Source organism: Sus scrofa, unplaced genomic scaffold, assembly GCF_054392235.1.
Source record: "Sus scrofa isolate SSC_HxYL_T2T_F1_AM1 unplaced genomic scaffold, Sscrofa_HxYL_maternal_Yorkshire_Landrace_v2.0 dam_167, whole genome shotgun sequence".
NCBI classification, from domain to species: Eukaryota; Metazoa; Chordata; class Mammalia; order Artiodactyla; family Suidae; genus Sus; species Sus scrofa.
The window spans coordinates 106,597-121,201 of NW_028146972.1; the positions used below are offsets into that span (position 1 = coordinate 106,597).

The window sequence follows — 14,605 nt, forward strand, 5'->3', positions numbered from 1 at the left end:
TGGGAAGTGAAAAGAGTGTGCCCTCGTCTGTCTGCTCTATACCATGGCGCCGCCACATATTTACCAGTTAACAGTGTATTGCTTAATATAAATAGTCTTTTGGACACTACAAATCGGATAGGTAGCCTCTTTGGGGGTCCTTCGAGTGTATTTCCATCAAAACCCATTTTACCTTTCCTTACAGTCTAGCTATGTGCCAGTTTCCCACATAGAAACTTGAGATAATAAATGTATCTTCTCCATGAAGAGTTACAGTTTTGAAGCTGCATTCTTACCCACTTTATGCTCAGTGTGTGTGTGTGTGTGTGTGTGTGTGTGTCTCTGTCTCATATAGGGGCGTGCCTGCGGCATATGGAGGTTCCCAGGCTAGGGAGTCTATTCGGAGCTGTAGCTGCTGACCTACACCAGAGCCACAGCAACGCCAGATCCGAGTCGCATCTGTGACCTATGGATCCTTAACCCACTGAGCGAGGCCAGGGATCGAACCCTCGACCTCATGGTTCCTAGTCAGATTTGTTTCCGCTGCACCACGAAGGAAACCCCCACACTTTATGTTCTTTATCTCACTTATACTATTAACCCTCAAATTATTTCAAGTTGGGGATGAAATGTCTTTTGTAAGGACTGTTCTAGGCACAGATGCACTGCTGATGCAGAGCTCAGTTAATGGCTCCCGAGCACATGGGGACATGGGCAACAATGACCATCTCGACAAATGACTCATTCCTGAAGCCCTTCTCTCTCAGACGACGATGAGAGTGACGAGCAAAAGCATTACGTGCGCTGCTCCAAGAACTGCGGATCTGTGATATCATTAAATCCTCAAAACAACTCCACATAAAGTACATACTTATCCATCTATTGGACAGATGAGGAGACTGAGATTTAGAGAAATTAATTTGTCTAAGGTTACCTGGCTTTTGAGTAACTTTTTATTTTTTAATTTTTTTTTAGCTGAACACATGAATTCAAAGCCAGACACTGATTCTAGAACTCTCACTCTTAGACATAAACGCAAATGCTTATGGAGAATTTATCCTGGAAAATGTGTATAAGATGTTTCTTATGCTAAAGGATGTTTTTTTTTGTTTGTTTTTTGGTTTCTTTGTTTGGTCATACCAGCTCGCAACGGTCGAGGAACACCACCAACAAATATAGTTTTTCGTGGGTCAAGAGGCTGTGAACCATCCATCACAAAGTCACTGTCACTGAGATTCCAAGGTCGAATCTGGACCTAGGGAGTGTGCAAACCAAAATGTCTCATTCTTGATACAGATAATTTATGGGGGAAAGAAGTTTAAAATTATTGCATAGCATTTTACTTTTAAAAGCAATAATCCATATCATTACAAATCAATAAAACTGTAAAAGTAGAAAAGACCTAAAAGGAGCATATCCCAACCCTTCATTTCCTTTTTAAGAGTAAACTAAACCAAGGTGGACAGTTCAATTGAATTGCTTATTATAAGTCAAATCACTTAACATGGCCTTAATTATCTGTAAGTTGATTAACTATCTCAGCTTATTTGGGCCTCTATACTACCCAATCACCCAGGATCTATGTAATTTAAATTTGGCATGGGATTTGATGTTGATTAGTATACAGTGCTAAGTAAACTAGGATTGTGTGCTCGACCCCATGTCCAGGAAATGCAAACTACTTCTGATACTAGCAAATCTGTTGCATTGCTTCAAAAAGCATTTCAAAATAAAAATATTGATGATATTTACAGTAAATGTTTTATGATAAAACACTTTAGTGTGTCCATTACCTCAACCAAGAATCATGCACCTCAATTTAACTGTTTGCATCATCAATCGTTAAAAATGCTTGCACCAAAGTCTAAGGGGTTCATAGTGGGGTATTCCCAACATGCACACCAACCAAGTCCTAAGGCCAGAAGGCCCCCAATTTAAATACCTATGGGGACTGGCAGGGAACAAACATGTCAAGCAGAGAGGGTCTAGGCCACACAGGAACTCTGGGACAACCCCAAGACACCAAGAAGAGCTCCACAAGTTACTGCTAGAGCTGAGCCCACTGACACCTCCATCCTGCGCTATACTCCATCACTGGGTGCTGGCTGAGGGATAAACTATTATTAGCCAGATGTGTCAAAACAAGCTAGTTGCTACCACTCCTTAAGGCTAAATTTTGTAACAAAAACTTTTTCAAAAGAAACAATACACAACGTACCTTTATGTATATACATCATTCATGTGACTTGTGAGAGTACCACATGCAAAAAGTTAAGGATAGCCTTGGGTAAAAACAATTTTTTTTTTAAGGCCGTACTTGCGGTATATGGAAGTTTCTGGGCTAGGGATCAAATTGGGGCTGCAGCTGAGACCTATGCCACAGCAACACCAGATCCAAGTCGCATCTGGAACCTATGCTGTAGCTTATGGCAATGCCAGATCCTGAACCTACTGAGTGAGGCCAGGGATCAAACCCACTCCTCCTAGAGACAATGTCAGGTCTTTAACCTGCTGAGCCACAATGGGAAATCCTGGGCAAAATCTTGATCAAAGAGAGGAAGGAGAAAGACAGGTAGATATATTTGTGCTTTGAGTTCTATTATTCAGAGGAAACTCAGCTACTTATCAAATGCATTACCAGCTGAAGTCTTTTAATAGAAAGATTTTCTAACTTTTAATTAACCAAAAAGTCAATGCCAAAATAATGTGCACAAATATACAGAATGTCAATGTTAGGAACTTGACAGCAACAAAACTTTTTCATTTTGATTCTACTTACAACCATGTCAATTCACAGATACATCAGGATGTCTATGGGTTTTTCAGAGCTAATGAGTAAGAGGTAAAAACAAGAAGCTATTTTCATGCTAGACTCCACTTACTGGCTTGTCTTTGATGGTAGGACTTGATACACACAGGTAGAGTTTTCCATCTTCTTCAATACATGCATCGATGAGAGCCTGAACAGAGCTTTCATCTTGAAATAGCAGAAATGCATAGCCTAGTAAAAAAATTTTTTTAAAGACATAGTTTTCTTTTTTTCTTGGTAATTCTTCAAGGAAAAGGAAGTATACAACTAAGGGAGGGAAAAGGAAAAGGAACAAACAACTAAACTAAAACTTAACCTCACCCAGAAGTCTGATAACATCAAGTGCAGTTACTTCTTTACTTATTTATTTTTTGTCTTTTTAGGGCCGCTCCTGCGGCATGTGCAGGTTCTAGGCTAGGCATCCAATCGGGGGGCTGTAGCTGTCCGGCCTACCCCTCAGCCACAGCCACAGCCACCCGAGATCTAATCTGCATCTTCGACCTGCACCACAGCTCCCGGCAACACCAGAGCCTTAACCCACTGAATGAGGTCAGGGATCAAACCCGCATCCTCATGGATGCTAGTCGGGTTCGTTAACCACTGAGCCACAGAGGGAACTTCCAATCTGGTATTATTCTGAAGCCTCTTTTAGAGTAAAATTAAATTTGAACTGAAAGCATATTAAGTAGAAATTTTAAAGACACATTTGGGAAAATGCAAGTTTAACAATGAAAGATTGTATCGTGAAGGTAAACATTTATGAAAAGAATAAAAGGATAAACTATACATGTATATTGAGTCTTGAGAATTACCTTTAGGAGGAAAATAGGATTTGCTCTCTGCTTTATGCGGCCAATCCACAATCAAAGGGCCAAAGCGTCGAAAACTAGCTGTGATCTCATCTAATGAACAACAAACCAAAAAAGTAGATTTAAATATTTTTATGATCATTTTTGGGAAATTGTTTAGAAAGACAGTTTCAAATCTACTATTTATAAGAACAGTACGCCAAGAACTCCTGTATCTCATTTCAGATTCACCATTATTCACATTTTGCACATTTATCTTCCCCTCTTCCTTTTTCTCCTTCTATATGTATGCATTCACAAATCCACCTACCTACCTATCTATCTATCTATCTATCTATCTGCCTATCTGCCTGTATGTCTGTTGGTCTGTCTATTTTATCTATCTACCTACCAACCTATTACCTTTTTTTAACATGATGCTCTATAACCCCAAAATACAACTGTTGGTACCTGCTCAAAGCAAGGTCACTCCCTTATTTACCACCATACAACCTCCTTCCAATCAGGAAATCATCACTGATACCACATTCTTACCCAATTCACAGACTCCATTCAAATTTTAAACTATCACAATAATATCTCTTTTTTCTTTTCTGACCCACAGTCCTATCTAGAACCAATGCTACATTTAGATGTCATATCCCTAGGCATCAGTCTTTTTACAATAGCTAGTTTAAAGAGTTCCTCATTCTTCCCTGTCTTTTACATACTGGGAAGCCTTAAAATATATAGGTCATTCATTCAGTAGGTTGGCTCCCATCCTGGGTCTGCACTGTTTCCTCATGACCTATGCGTTCTAAACAGGAAGACCACTATGTCATCTTGTCCTTTCACTGGATATGTTAATCTTGATCTGCTAGTCCCGTTGATATCTGCCTGTCTTCTCCATCAAAAATGAAAGCATTTTCCCCTTTGAATTTGATTAATATTTTGTGGGGGAATATTGTGTTACCCATCAATATGCTGTTCCCTCATTAGTCTTGGTGTCCACTGAAGACTCCCGCCTATATCAACTACCACAATGATAACTGCCAAATGCTGATTATCTAGTTCTATCAATCCTTCTACATTTACTAGTTAGTATTATACAGTAAAGAAGAGTTTTCCCTTTTTCACTTATTTAGTCATGAGTTTATTTGTATCAGTAAGGACATATTTTATTCAATGGGTTGTAATCTGATTCTCTCAATTTGTCCCCTACATTGTCCCCGACTTGCCTAGCAGGGGTTCCTATCCTCCTATCATTCTTCAAGTGCTTCCATATTTTCTGACCCAAGGAGATACTCCAGGCTTCCATCTTGTTCTTTCTCTGCCTTAGCCCTAGAATTAGTCCTTCCCTGCCCTAAGAAGTCCCGGATCTGTTCAGTGACAAAAGATATTTAGAAACTAAGATTTGAGTATTTCCTATACTCATTGCTAGTGGGTATTTATTATTTCTAAGTTTTCTCTGAGGACAAAGCTAGGAAACATGAATATACACAGACACACATTTATTATATATATATACATATATATTTCTGTGTTTAAGTATACACACATGTATATCTGTGTGTATCTTTATAAAAATGAGTTCATATTGATACCTGCAAGTCCATGCAACATCTCATGTTTTGTTCTAGCCTTCCCCCTTCCCATGCTTGTCAATTCCAATCTCACTGTGAGAAACCGAGCTCCCATTATCCTCAATAGGACTGCTTTCTTGCTCAGGGTAACCCATCTTTCAGCTAGCTGCCCTGGCAGTCTCCTCTACCTTCCACCTCTGCACCCGAGCCTTTGCTGCCTTGTTTTATTGGACACCATGTAAATGCTGCCGAGGCCTTTGCGCAGGTCCTTTCCATACACCCTCCCTTGGCACCCTCTTCCCCCATACCAACCCACTTCCTCAGACACCAATATCTCTGAGCCTTTTGAGGAAGGAAAAGAAAGGGCATGTGAGATAGGGATGACCCGATCATATTTTACTATTAATAGAAATGATACTAGTTATGCTGTATTACATATTGGGACAGCCAATGAGTAGACAATAGGAAAATAAATTTCCAGGGAAGTTCTGGAAAGAGTAGGTAAGCATGTGTACATAAGACTTGGGAATAGGACAGGACAGAGGAACAGCAAAGAGAGATGAGAAATATGTTCAATTTCTAGTTTGGTAGAACCGTTCTCATATCCTCCAGATTGTAAAACAGCAGTCTGTTCTGCTATGATACCTGTTTCTATGATACATGTAGCTGGTGTGAGATTAGCAAACAGGGAAATGATGTCAGTGTAACTTGAACATTATATTGGTGCACAAATGATTTTTTTTTTTGGTGTTTTCTTTTAGGGCCACAGCCGCGGCATATGGAGGTTCTCAGGCTAGAGGTCCAATCGGAACTGTAGCCGCCGCCGGCCTACACCAGAGCCACAGCAACACTGGATCCGAGCCTTGTCTGCAACCTACACCACAGCTCACGACAATGCTGAATCCTTAACCCGCTGAGTGAGGCCAGGGATTGAACCCGAAACCTCATGGATGCCAACTGGGTTTGCTAACCGCTGAGCCATGACGGGAACTCCACAAATGATTTTTTTCTAGGTGAGGTGAACTAGTATAGTGGGAGAATCACGACCTTCAGCAGGAAAGGAAAAAGCCCCCACCTTGTATGACTTGTAGGCAGGAGCCCCCTCAGTTCTATTACAAGAAAATTAAAAATGAGCACAGCAACCGAGCTTCTCCTGTCAGAGAGGTGTGTTCCCGCCTTGCTGGGCTCTTATCTCCTGAGTGTTTGCACTTCTCAGCTGCTCAAAGGGCCACTTCCATCTGGGTTGCCTCCACGGTAGCCAGCCAGAATTTCCACTCTTGGTTTTGTGCATTTTCAATATTACTTGAGGCAGCCTCTAACATGCTGAGCTACTTGCCTGAACTGTCCAAGTTATTTCCAAGGTACTAACACTCTTTTTTGTTAGTGCTTCTGGTACAAAATTCATTAGGCTCTAAGTGATCTGCCTCTAACCCCACTTTCCCCATAGACTCTGTAATTCTTAGTGCACGATTCTGCAGAACAAAATCCTTCAGGAATACATATTTCACAGTTTAGTAGAAAGGTCTGCCCACCTAAATTGCTGCTGACTTATTAACATGCTTGGTCTTAAGGATAAAGAGAGATGACTAAACACTATTTCCATTCATTTTGCTCAGTTTAAGCCACCTCCTTTGCCAAATTGGTCAAATTTACCTGTGCCTCTAAGAATTTTAGGATAATACATTTAAGATTGCCCAGTAATTTTCTGAAAAGATAAGAGACTATCCAGGCCAGGGAAGGAATTTATCTCAAGCAAAGTCAGATAAAATTCATTCTTCCCTTTTTGTATATAAGCATACAATTTACTCGTCAAAGTCCATCTGGGGTTCAGGAGTGTTAAAGATCTGACCTCCAAAGGGTCATAAAACCTAGAATTCATAATACTAAGGAAAGTGAGGATTCCAGCTAGAGAAAAGAGACAGCCACCTCCAAGAGCTTACTAGAGTGGACGACATTGTGACCAGATGTTCAGCCCAGGATGAATACTTTGAACAGAAGCTATGCCTTCTGAAGACAGGATGGAGATTGAGTCAATCTGGCCTGAAATTTCAACACAGCTTTCTCCAGGATATTTTATCATGGACAAATACAAAAAAACAAAACCCCTAAAACCCATGTTTATTTCGATCTTTGGCTATTTGAAACCATTTTTGTCTCAACTTTCCAAAAGATTGATCAGCTGAAGGAAAATATAGTGTCTCAGTATGTGTAATCTCAATCTAAGTGGGAAGTTATCAAACCTTATTATTAGACCTTATTGATTTTAATAGAAAACTCTTCTATCCTCCACAGCATTTCTTTCCATTTCCATTCAGAAAACCAAGACAAAAGAGATTAGAAAAAAAAAAAAAAGAAAGAAAGAAACAAGGGATATATGGTTGCTATATGATCTGCTTACTTTGATTTTTATCAGGGTCACTTAGAACCACAGATGAATAAAATGCTTCTGGACAACTAGAACTCACATCTTTTTGCATGACTGGCTCCTTATTCAGGTCTCAACTCAAAAGGCAAATACCATGTCCTCAAAAAGGATTTCCTTAACCACCTAATCTCAGAAGTCTCCCTTCTGAGATTCTGCTATATCACGCTGACATGTTTTCTTTTCAGTACTTATTCTCTAATATTTTCTTGCATGTTTACATGTATTTTTATCTTCCTTCTCCCACCAGAATGTAAACTCTACACAAGCAGGGGCTTTCAATCTTGTTTACTGCTGTGATCAAGCCTAAGAATAGTGCATGGCATTCAGAAAGCATGTAAATACTTGACAAGTGCAAAAATACTCACAAAATGATATAACTTTCAAGATTCCCTACAACTCTAGGCTATATTTTTCAAAAGTTCATGTTTAATCTAAGGTTTTAATCTTTAAACAATTAACTATACATTTACAGAGCACTCATAAAAGCTAGGAAATAGGAAAATGCATACTTGAATTTGGCCAAGGCAGGACACATGGACAAAAATGCAGTTAGGCTCTGTGTTTGCCCACGACAGAATCCTTGAGAACTTTCCCCAAGGACGTTTATTCTTTTTCATCTAGTCCAATCACTTCCTTCAGCTGGTTCCCAAAGTCCTGCTCCCTTTCCTTCTGTGAGCTAATCTTACATGCTGTGTTATGAAAAATAGGACAAGAGAACAATGCAATCAAAGCTGAAGACCTGGAGCCAGAAAGGACTGCTATTCTGCTAACAGTAACCATTACTTAGGTGCTACCTACTATGTGTCAGTCTGGGCACCGTGCTATATACAGGTCTTTCTAAATATACCTTCATCGATGTCAGGAGGTAATCCGCCCACGAACACCTTGCGAGAATATCGTTCCACTCTTTCTCCATTCTGGTGAGTGAAGCAGTGGGGTGAACCCAGGCCACTATGAAGAGGCTGATCCCCACGGCCATCATCCAAGAATCCATCTTCCATTGGAAACAGTGAAGACTGACCTGGAACAGAAAGCAGGAAAAAAAAAAAAAAAAAGCTAACAGAAAATGTTCCTTGCCTTTGATTATCTTACACAAGAAACAAAGAAAATGGCAGATCCAATAAACCTGCTGCTTTTACTTTTCTTATTGAACAATAAATCACTTAGATATGCTCCAGAATTTCTATCCCCTTAAAGTCCCAATTGAGTCAGGGAGAAAGTACACAGTTAAACCAAGTGCTGCTCAGCCACCCCACTGGGATTCAGAAAATTCAGCGAGGTGAAATGGAAGTACAGTAGGAGGGAGCATTCTTTTGAAAGCAGTTGGCAGCAGACTGCACCGCCTTGGCAGGGCCCCATGGCCACTGGCAACCTAGACATGCACACGAAGTATTAAACTGGACCATCAGACGCTAGATCACTTAAGTTTATTTAAAACATCATGTAATACAGCCTGCCCAATTTCCTCTAAGAATGTCCCTAAATGGAACAAGTTGATTTTTAAAGTGAGCACTCATTTTAGTTTACCTTAACTAATGGGATATCATCAAAACCCATTTAATGCTGTTATCCAACTTCATTGGCTAGTCTTAACAGAATTTAAGATTTTTAGGCATGCTAAAGATACATTTTCTTTTAGCTAAGTAATTACTAGCTGGAATAGGTGGTATCTAATTCTGAAAACAAATCATTATTATTGCTGTTAGACAGTCCTATCAGCAAAAAGACAAGCAGTGCTAATGTGGTTAATACTCTTCTCACATTTACCTGCCAGCAAAATTCAAACTTATAAACCATCAACAGAGAGCTACAAATAACTGTAGAATCTCTCAAGCACTGTTTTGTCACTTTTCAGGCTGCCAATTCACTTCCAGGTACTACATAAGGAATTTGTTAATGGATCTCACAGAAATGTACCTTAAGATGCTCTTCCTTCACTGAAACATTCCCATGTCCTTTTGTCATCACACTTGTATTCCTTTCAACTTTCATTATTAAACACATACTATATTTGCTATGAATTTACCCTATAAAAGCACAGCTCAAGTGAGTTATATAATGAAGATTAAAAAATGACTATAAAATTGGAGGTTATTTCTGGATTTTAAGTTACTTACATTTTAAAGTTAAGTTACTTAACAAACTTACTTTGTTGTAAAGACAAAACTAGTACAGGAGGCAAAAATAAAGTTTATTCAGACACCTCAAGGAAATGATTGTTCGAAATTCTCTAAAATGTCTAGAGTTTCCTCCCTCTTCCCCCTGCCAATGTTTGAAATTTTTAGGATTGCTTGTTTATATAGTTAATCACATTTTAAACCAAATGTAATATTATGCAGACTTACGAACAAATAAATAAATAAATTTAAAAAGTAGACATAAGGTATTCAAGTATAATTGAACCTCCAACATAATCAGGTATTGAGACTAGTCATACTATATTTTCTCTTTTAAAGATTCTCAATTTTGTTCTAAGAAATTCTTTTCAGAAAGGAAAAAAGGGAAAGAAATCTTCAGATATAAAGTTGAGATTAAAATTATTTCAGTTCAAATCCAAATCCTACCATTGTGACTCCTTCAAATTAGAATGTCTATAATATTAACTATAATACCAGAGAATGTGTTGATCAAAGCTATGTTTCAGTCCCCCTCCCAGTTTTCCCACAAGAGTTAGAAACTGCACAAACTTGGGTCCTCTCCAAATATAACTGACACATTCAAAAGTTAGAAACAATAATGTTACCTCTCCTTCGCCCATATGTCCTTGCTGCATGTCAAATGAGAAAAAAAAAAAAAAACCTTTCAAACATTGTCAAAAGAATCAACTGCGATTTCACCTACCAGCTTTAGAAACTGAAAAAAAAAAAAAAAAAAAGGCTTTATTCCTCATTTCCTGGTAAATATATCAAAAAATAAAGAATCTGCATGGTGAGAGGTCAAATTAATGCATTCTTTTTTTTTTTTTTTTTTTTTTAAGTTCTTCAATGACACTGTAAAAGTGTGTTGAACCTTACATGTTTTAAGGGATGCTTTCTGCTGTAACTGTCACTCAGGGTCAAAACTATAATGAAACTAAGGGAGTCTATAACCTTATCTAAACCAATGCCTACCATATTGATCTTAATTTTTTCCAGAATTTCCTGCTAACCAGCCATTCAGTAGATATTTTAATATTTACTTTTTCACTACAGAATAAAACAGCAATGTTATACTACTTCTCAATTATTCCCTAATAAAGAAAATCATAACAAATGAAAACTTTAGGCAATTTATAAACTTCCTTTTAGTCGGTTTCTTGTCCCTAATCAAATCCTCCACCATGTTCCAAATGTTGAAAAGTAAAAAGTTTAGCATATTATCACCAAGTAAGTTGCAACCAAGAAAAGAAGAAAAATAATATAATAATATGATATAACATAATATAACATTATATAATCTTAGGTAATTATTATAGGTATATACTTGAATACTCAGAAGATGGCAGTATAAACTTCAAGTCAGGAAACTTTTGAGAAAATTTCCTCCTTCAAACAAACTGGAACTTACAAGTGCAATTTGTCCAAATACCCTAATTCTATTCCAAAAACATTTCCTGAATGCCTGGTCTTGCTAGGTACTATAGATAAACAGCACATGGCCTTGACTGCATGGTACTTAAAGGCCAAAAGGCCACCTAAGCAAATAATGATAATGTAAATAACTCTTACAGCACTAGACATGTTAACTGTTAGGTGCAATGGGAGCAGCGGAGGAAGATTAAATAGTCAGAGAGGTGTGGCTTTCAGATGGACCTTGAAGGAAAAACAGAGAAAGGGCGTTGCAGACGTGGCAATGCCGCAAATAGAGGTGCTGTAATGCTCAGGGAGAGGTGTCCAGAATCAAAGCATATGGAACAAGTGAGATCTTGGCTGGAGATGAAGTTTAAACAGGAAGCTGGGATAGGTTTTCAGGTTAGAAATTACAGCACCTTTTAAGACATCATTATGTAAACTGGCCAGGGTTTGTTTGTTTGTTTGTTTGTTTGTTTTATTTATTTATTTATTTATTTATTTATTTATTTATTTATTTATTTCATTTCCCCACTGTACAGAAAGGGGATCAAGTTATCCTTACATGTATACATTACAATTACATTTTTTTCCTCACCCTTTGTTCTGTTGCAACATGAATATCTAGACAAAGTTCTCAATGCTACTCAGCAGGATCTCCTTGTAAATCTATTCTAAGTTGTGTCTGATACGCCCAAGCTCCCGATCCCTCCCACTCCCCCCGCCTTCCATCAGGCAGCCACAAGTCTTTTCTCCAAGTCCATGGCCAGGGTTTTAATTCTTAGCCCTCTAGATAAATGCTAAGTACGTATAACTCAGTTATAACTGAGTTGTAAGTATAACTACAAGTACTATGTGCATATTTTCCAAAATGAAATTGTCTCATATCAAAATAGATTTCTATCATTACTAGACATTGAATTTCACCAAAGTACTTGGGCAAAGGGATTAAAACCACATAAAATCTCCCTCAGCATTTAGGTTTTCACTTTAATGGTTCTTAAATTTGGGGTGTGGTAGAGGTATTTTCTCACTTAGTGAACCTGACAGAGGTTAGAAAGACAGAGATATCACAAAAGTAGAGGCTTGTTTAAGAACATTCTATTCACACAACTGCTTTAAAGATAAGCGAGTTTGGGGAAATGAATGATTTGAAAATCTTGGTTCTGTCAATCTTAAAAAGTAGATGGCTGCTACTTGGATTTCTGAGAAAAGAGATATTTGAAAAGAGTAGGCTTTCAAGAGCTACAAATTAAAACTCTCATAGCTTCTACTATTTCAAAAATATCTACAGTTTCAAGAACAGCAAAGGCTACGGATCAAAAGCAAAAATCCAGTGCTCTCAAAGTCTCCAAATATGTACTTTCAAACTTCAATTCTGCACCACAAAATTAAGTTGGTTGATATAAAAGAATTCATGATTAAATTCTGAGATGAAATTCTAAAAACTATTTAGAAATAGTGTCCCATATTTATGGAAAATATGTTATGAGTATAATGCTTATAACTACAAAAACTGCCAAATCAAATAGGAAAATTATATAAATCAGTACCCCAAAATAACAATGACATTCTGGAGCACAGAAAATGAGAATGTTTAAATTTTTGATTTCCACTTATTATAATGCTATTAATGCTATACACTATTTTATGTAGTGTTTTTTGTTTGTTTGTTTTTGTTTTTTTGTCTTTTAGGGCCGTACTCATGGCATGTGGAGGTTCCCAGGCCAGGGGTCTAATTGGAGCTACAGCTGCTGGCCTTCGCCAGAGCCACAGCAATGCCAACACACCACCTACACCACAGCTCACGGCAACGCCAGATCCTTAACCCACTGGACGAGGCCAGGGATTGAACCCGAAACCTTACGTTTCCTAGTTGGATTCATTTCCACTGCGCCACAATGGGAACTCCTTACGTAGATTTTGACGTATAACATACACACAGGAAAGTACAGAAATCATAAGTGTACAGTTCAATGAATTTTCCATAATGTGAACACACTTATGTAACCAGAACTCGGCTATTAACAGAATGTTAAGTAGTGCCACTTCATCTATGTATGAAAGAGGTACTAAGCACCTTTCTCTCATCTATTTCCAATTACACTTGGTATAAACATATTATGCCAAAATACTTATAACACAGACCTTCACCACTTTCCTGAGTAAAATGTCAGACAGGTTTCCAATCTCATGATTATCAAGCACTGCATACTATTTGATATTTTTCAAACACCTGAGGAAGTGGCAAGTAAAAAAAAAATCATTTAAGATATGTTTAAAGAAATCTACGTTTTGGAAAACTTCTGGCTAAGTCAGCCAAAATAAACTCTACTCAGAATTTTCCTTTAATTACCAAAGAGTATACACTGTTAAAAGTTCTTAAAAAAATGCATGTTACTACCAAATAAAAATCTTCTAGTTGCCATCAGAGTTGAAATGAATACTATTTATATGTTTATCTTTTATATTCATTATTTAGTTTTAATTTATAAAGTGTTCAATATTTAATGTTCACTACTAAAATGATTCAAGAATGTTCTTAATGGGCTAGAAACAGTATGGCTATAAATTTTTCTAACTTCTGGAGGCATGTTACTGATGGATTGATAAATACTTTATTTCCAAAATGTCTTTACCAGATTGCTTACAAATGCCCTATATTCTGATCCAGTTCCTGCTGGTAAAACATCCCATGTTTGGGGTGCTAGACTTGCGAAGAAGGTACAGAAAGATAGATCTTTTTCAATATATATTATATTTATATATATGTAATATATACATTTCATTATTAAAATGAAACTATTACATATCTCTTAAAAGTATCCTTTTCTCATTTGTTGTAACATTTGTTAGTCACAAAAGAAACAAAGTATCCATAATCATGATATATTTCTAAGAAAAATCACAGCCTTTAAAAAATATGGCACATATTCATGTGCTGTTACTAAAGCTCTCTAAAATGTAGTTTGCATGAGGTACCTAACTGTGTACTGTATGGTTCTTATTGAGTGAATTAAAAAATAAAGAAAATACAAATAACTATGTGGGAATATACATGAATATTTGTTCTAGAAACAAAATAAGAATCTTTGGGGGCAGGAACTGGGATTGGGGAAAAAAGAATGATCCCACTGCTTGTTTTATTTATTTTTTTGGTACTATTTATATTTATTACTATTGTGTGCACAATATTCCTTTATTTGTTCACGGACCCTTTTCTTCTTGGTATTTATATATTAAAAATAAACAAATGATACATGAAAGAAAAGCAACCTTTCCTACATGAGGGCCTTTAATCAATTCTGTAAAGAACAGGATTTAGGCCACGAGGAATAAATTGTGCCTAGCTTTTAGTGGGCAATGAAAGACTGATCCTGCTCATGCTACCTCAGGCTCTCCATCTCATTGCCTCCATGTGGAAAAGGCAGATAGCAACACTACTTGAAAAAGGGGAGAGGGGTGAGGGTTCA

At 37.5% G+C, this 14,605-nt stretch overlaps 1 protein-coding gene across 1 annotated transcript in view; it reads right to left on the bottom strand.

The window, feature by feature from the left end:
- The window catches only part of LOC146394308 (cytoplasmic polyadenylation element-binding protein 4-like), a 66,463-nt gene that overhangs the window by 7,756 nt on the left and 44,102 nt on the right, over positions 1–14,605 (bottom strand). Inside the window, exons 4-8 of the mRNA XM_085009158.1 lie at positions 10,328–10,351; positions 8,432–8,605; positions 3,601–3,690; positions 2,862–2,980; positions 1,120–1,234 (exon numbers count right to left, since the gene is read on the bottom strand). Coding sequence (XP_084865284.1) covers positions 1,120–1,234; positions 2,862–2,980; positions 3,601–3,690; positions 8,432–8,605; positions 10,328–10,351 — 522 coding nt within the window. The remainder of the gene's footprint in view (positions 1–1,119; positions 1,235–2,861; positions 2,981–3,600; positions 3,691–8,431; positions 8,606–10,327; positions 10,352–14,605) is intronic.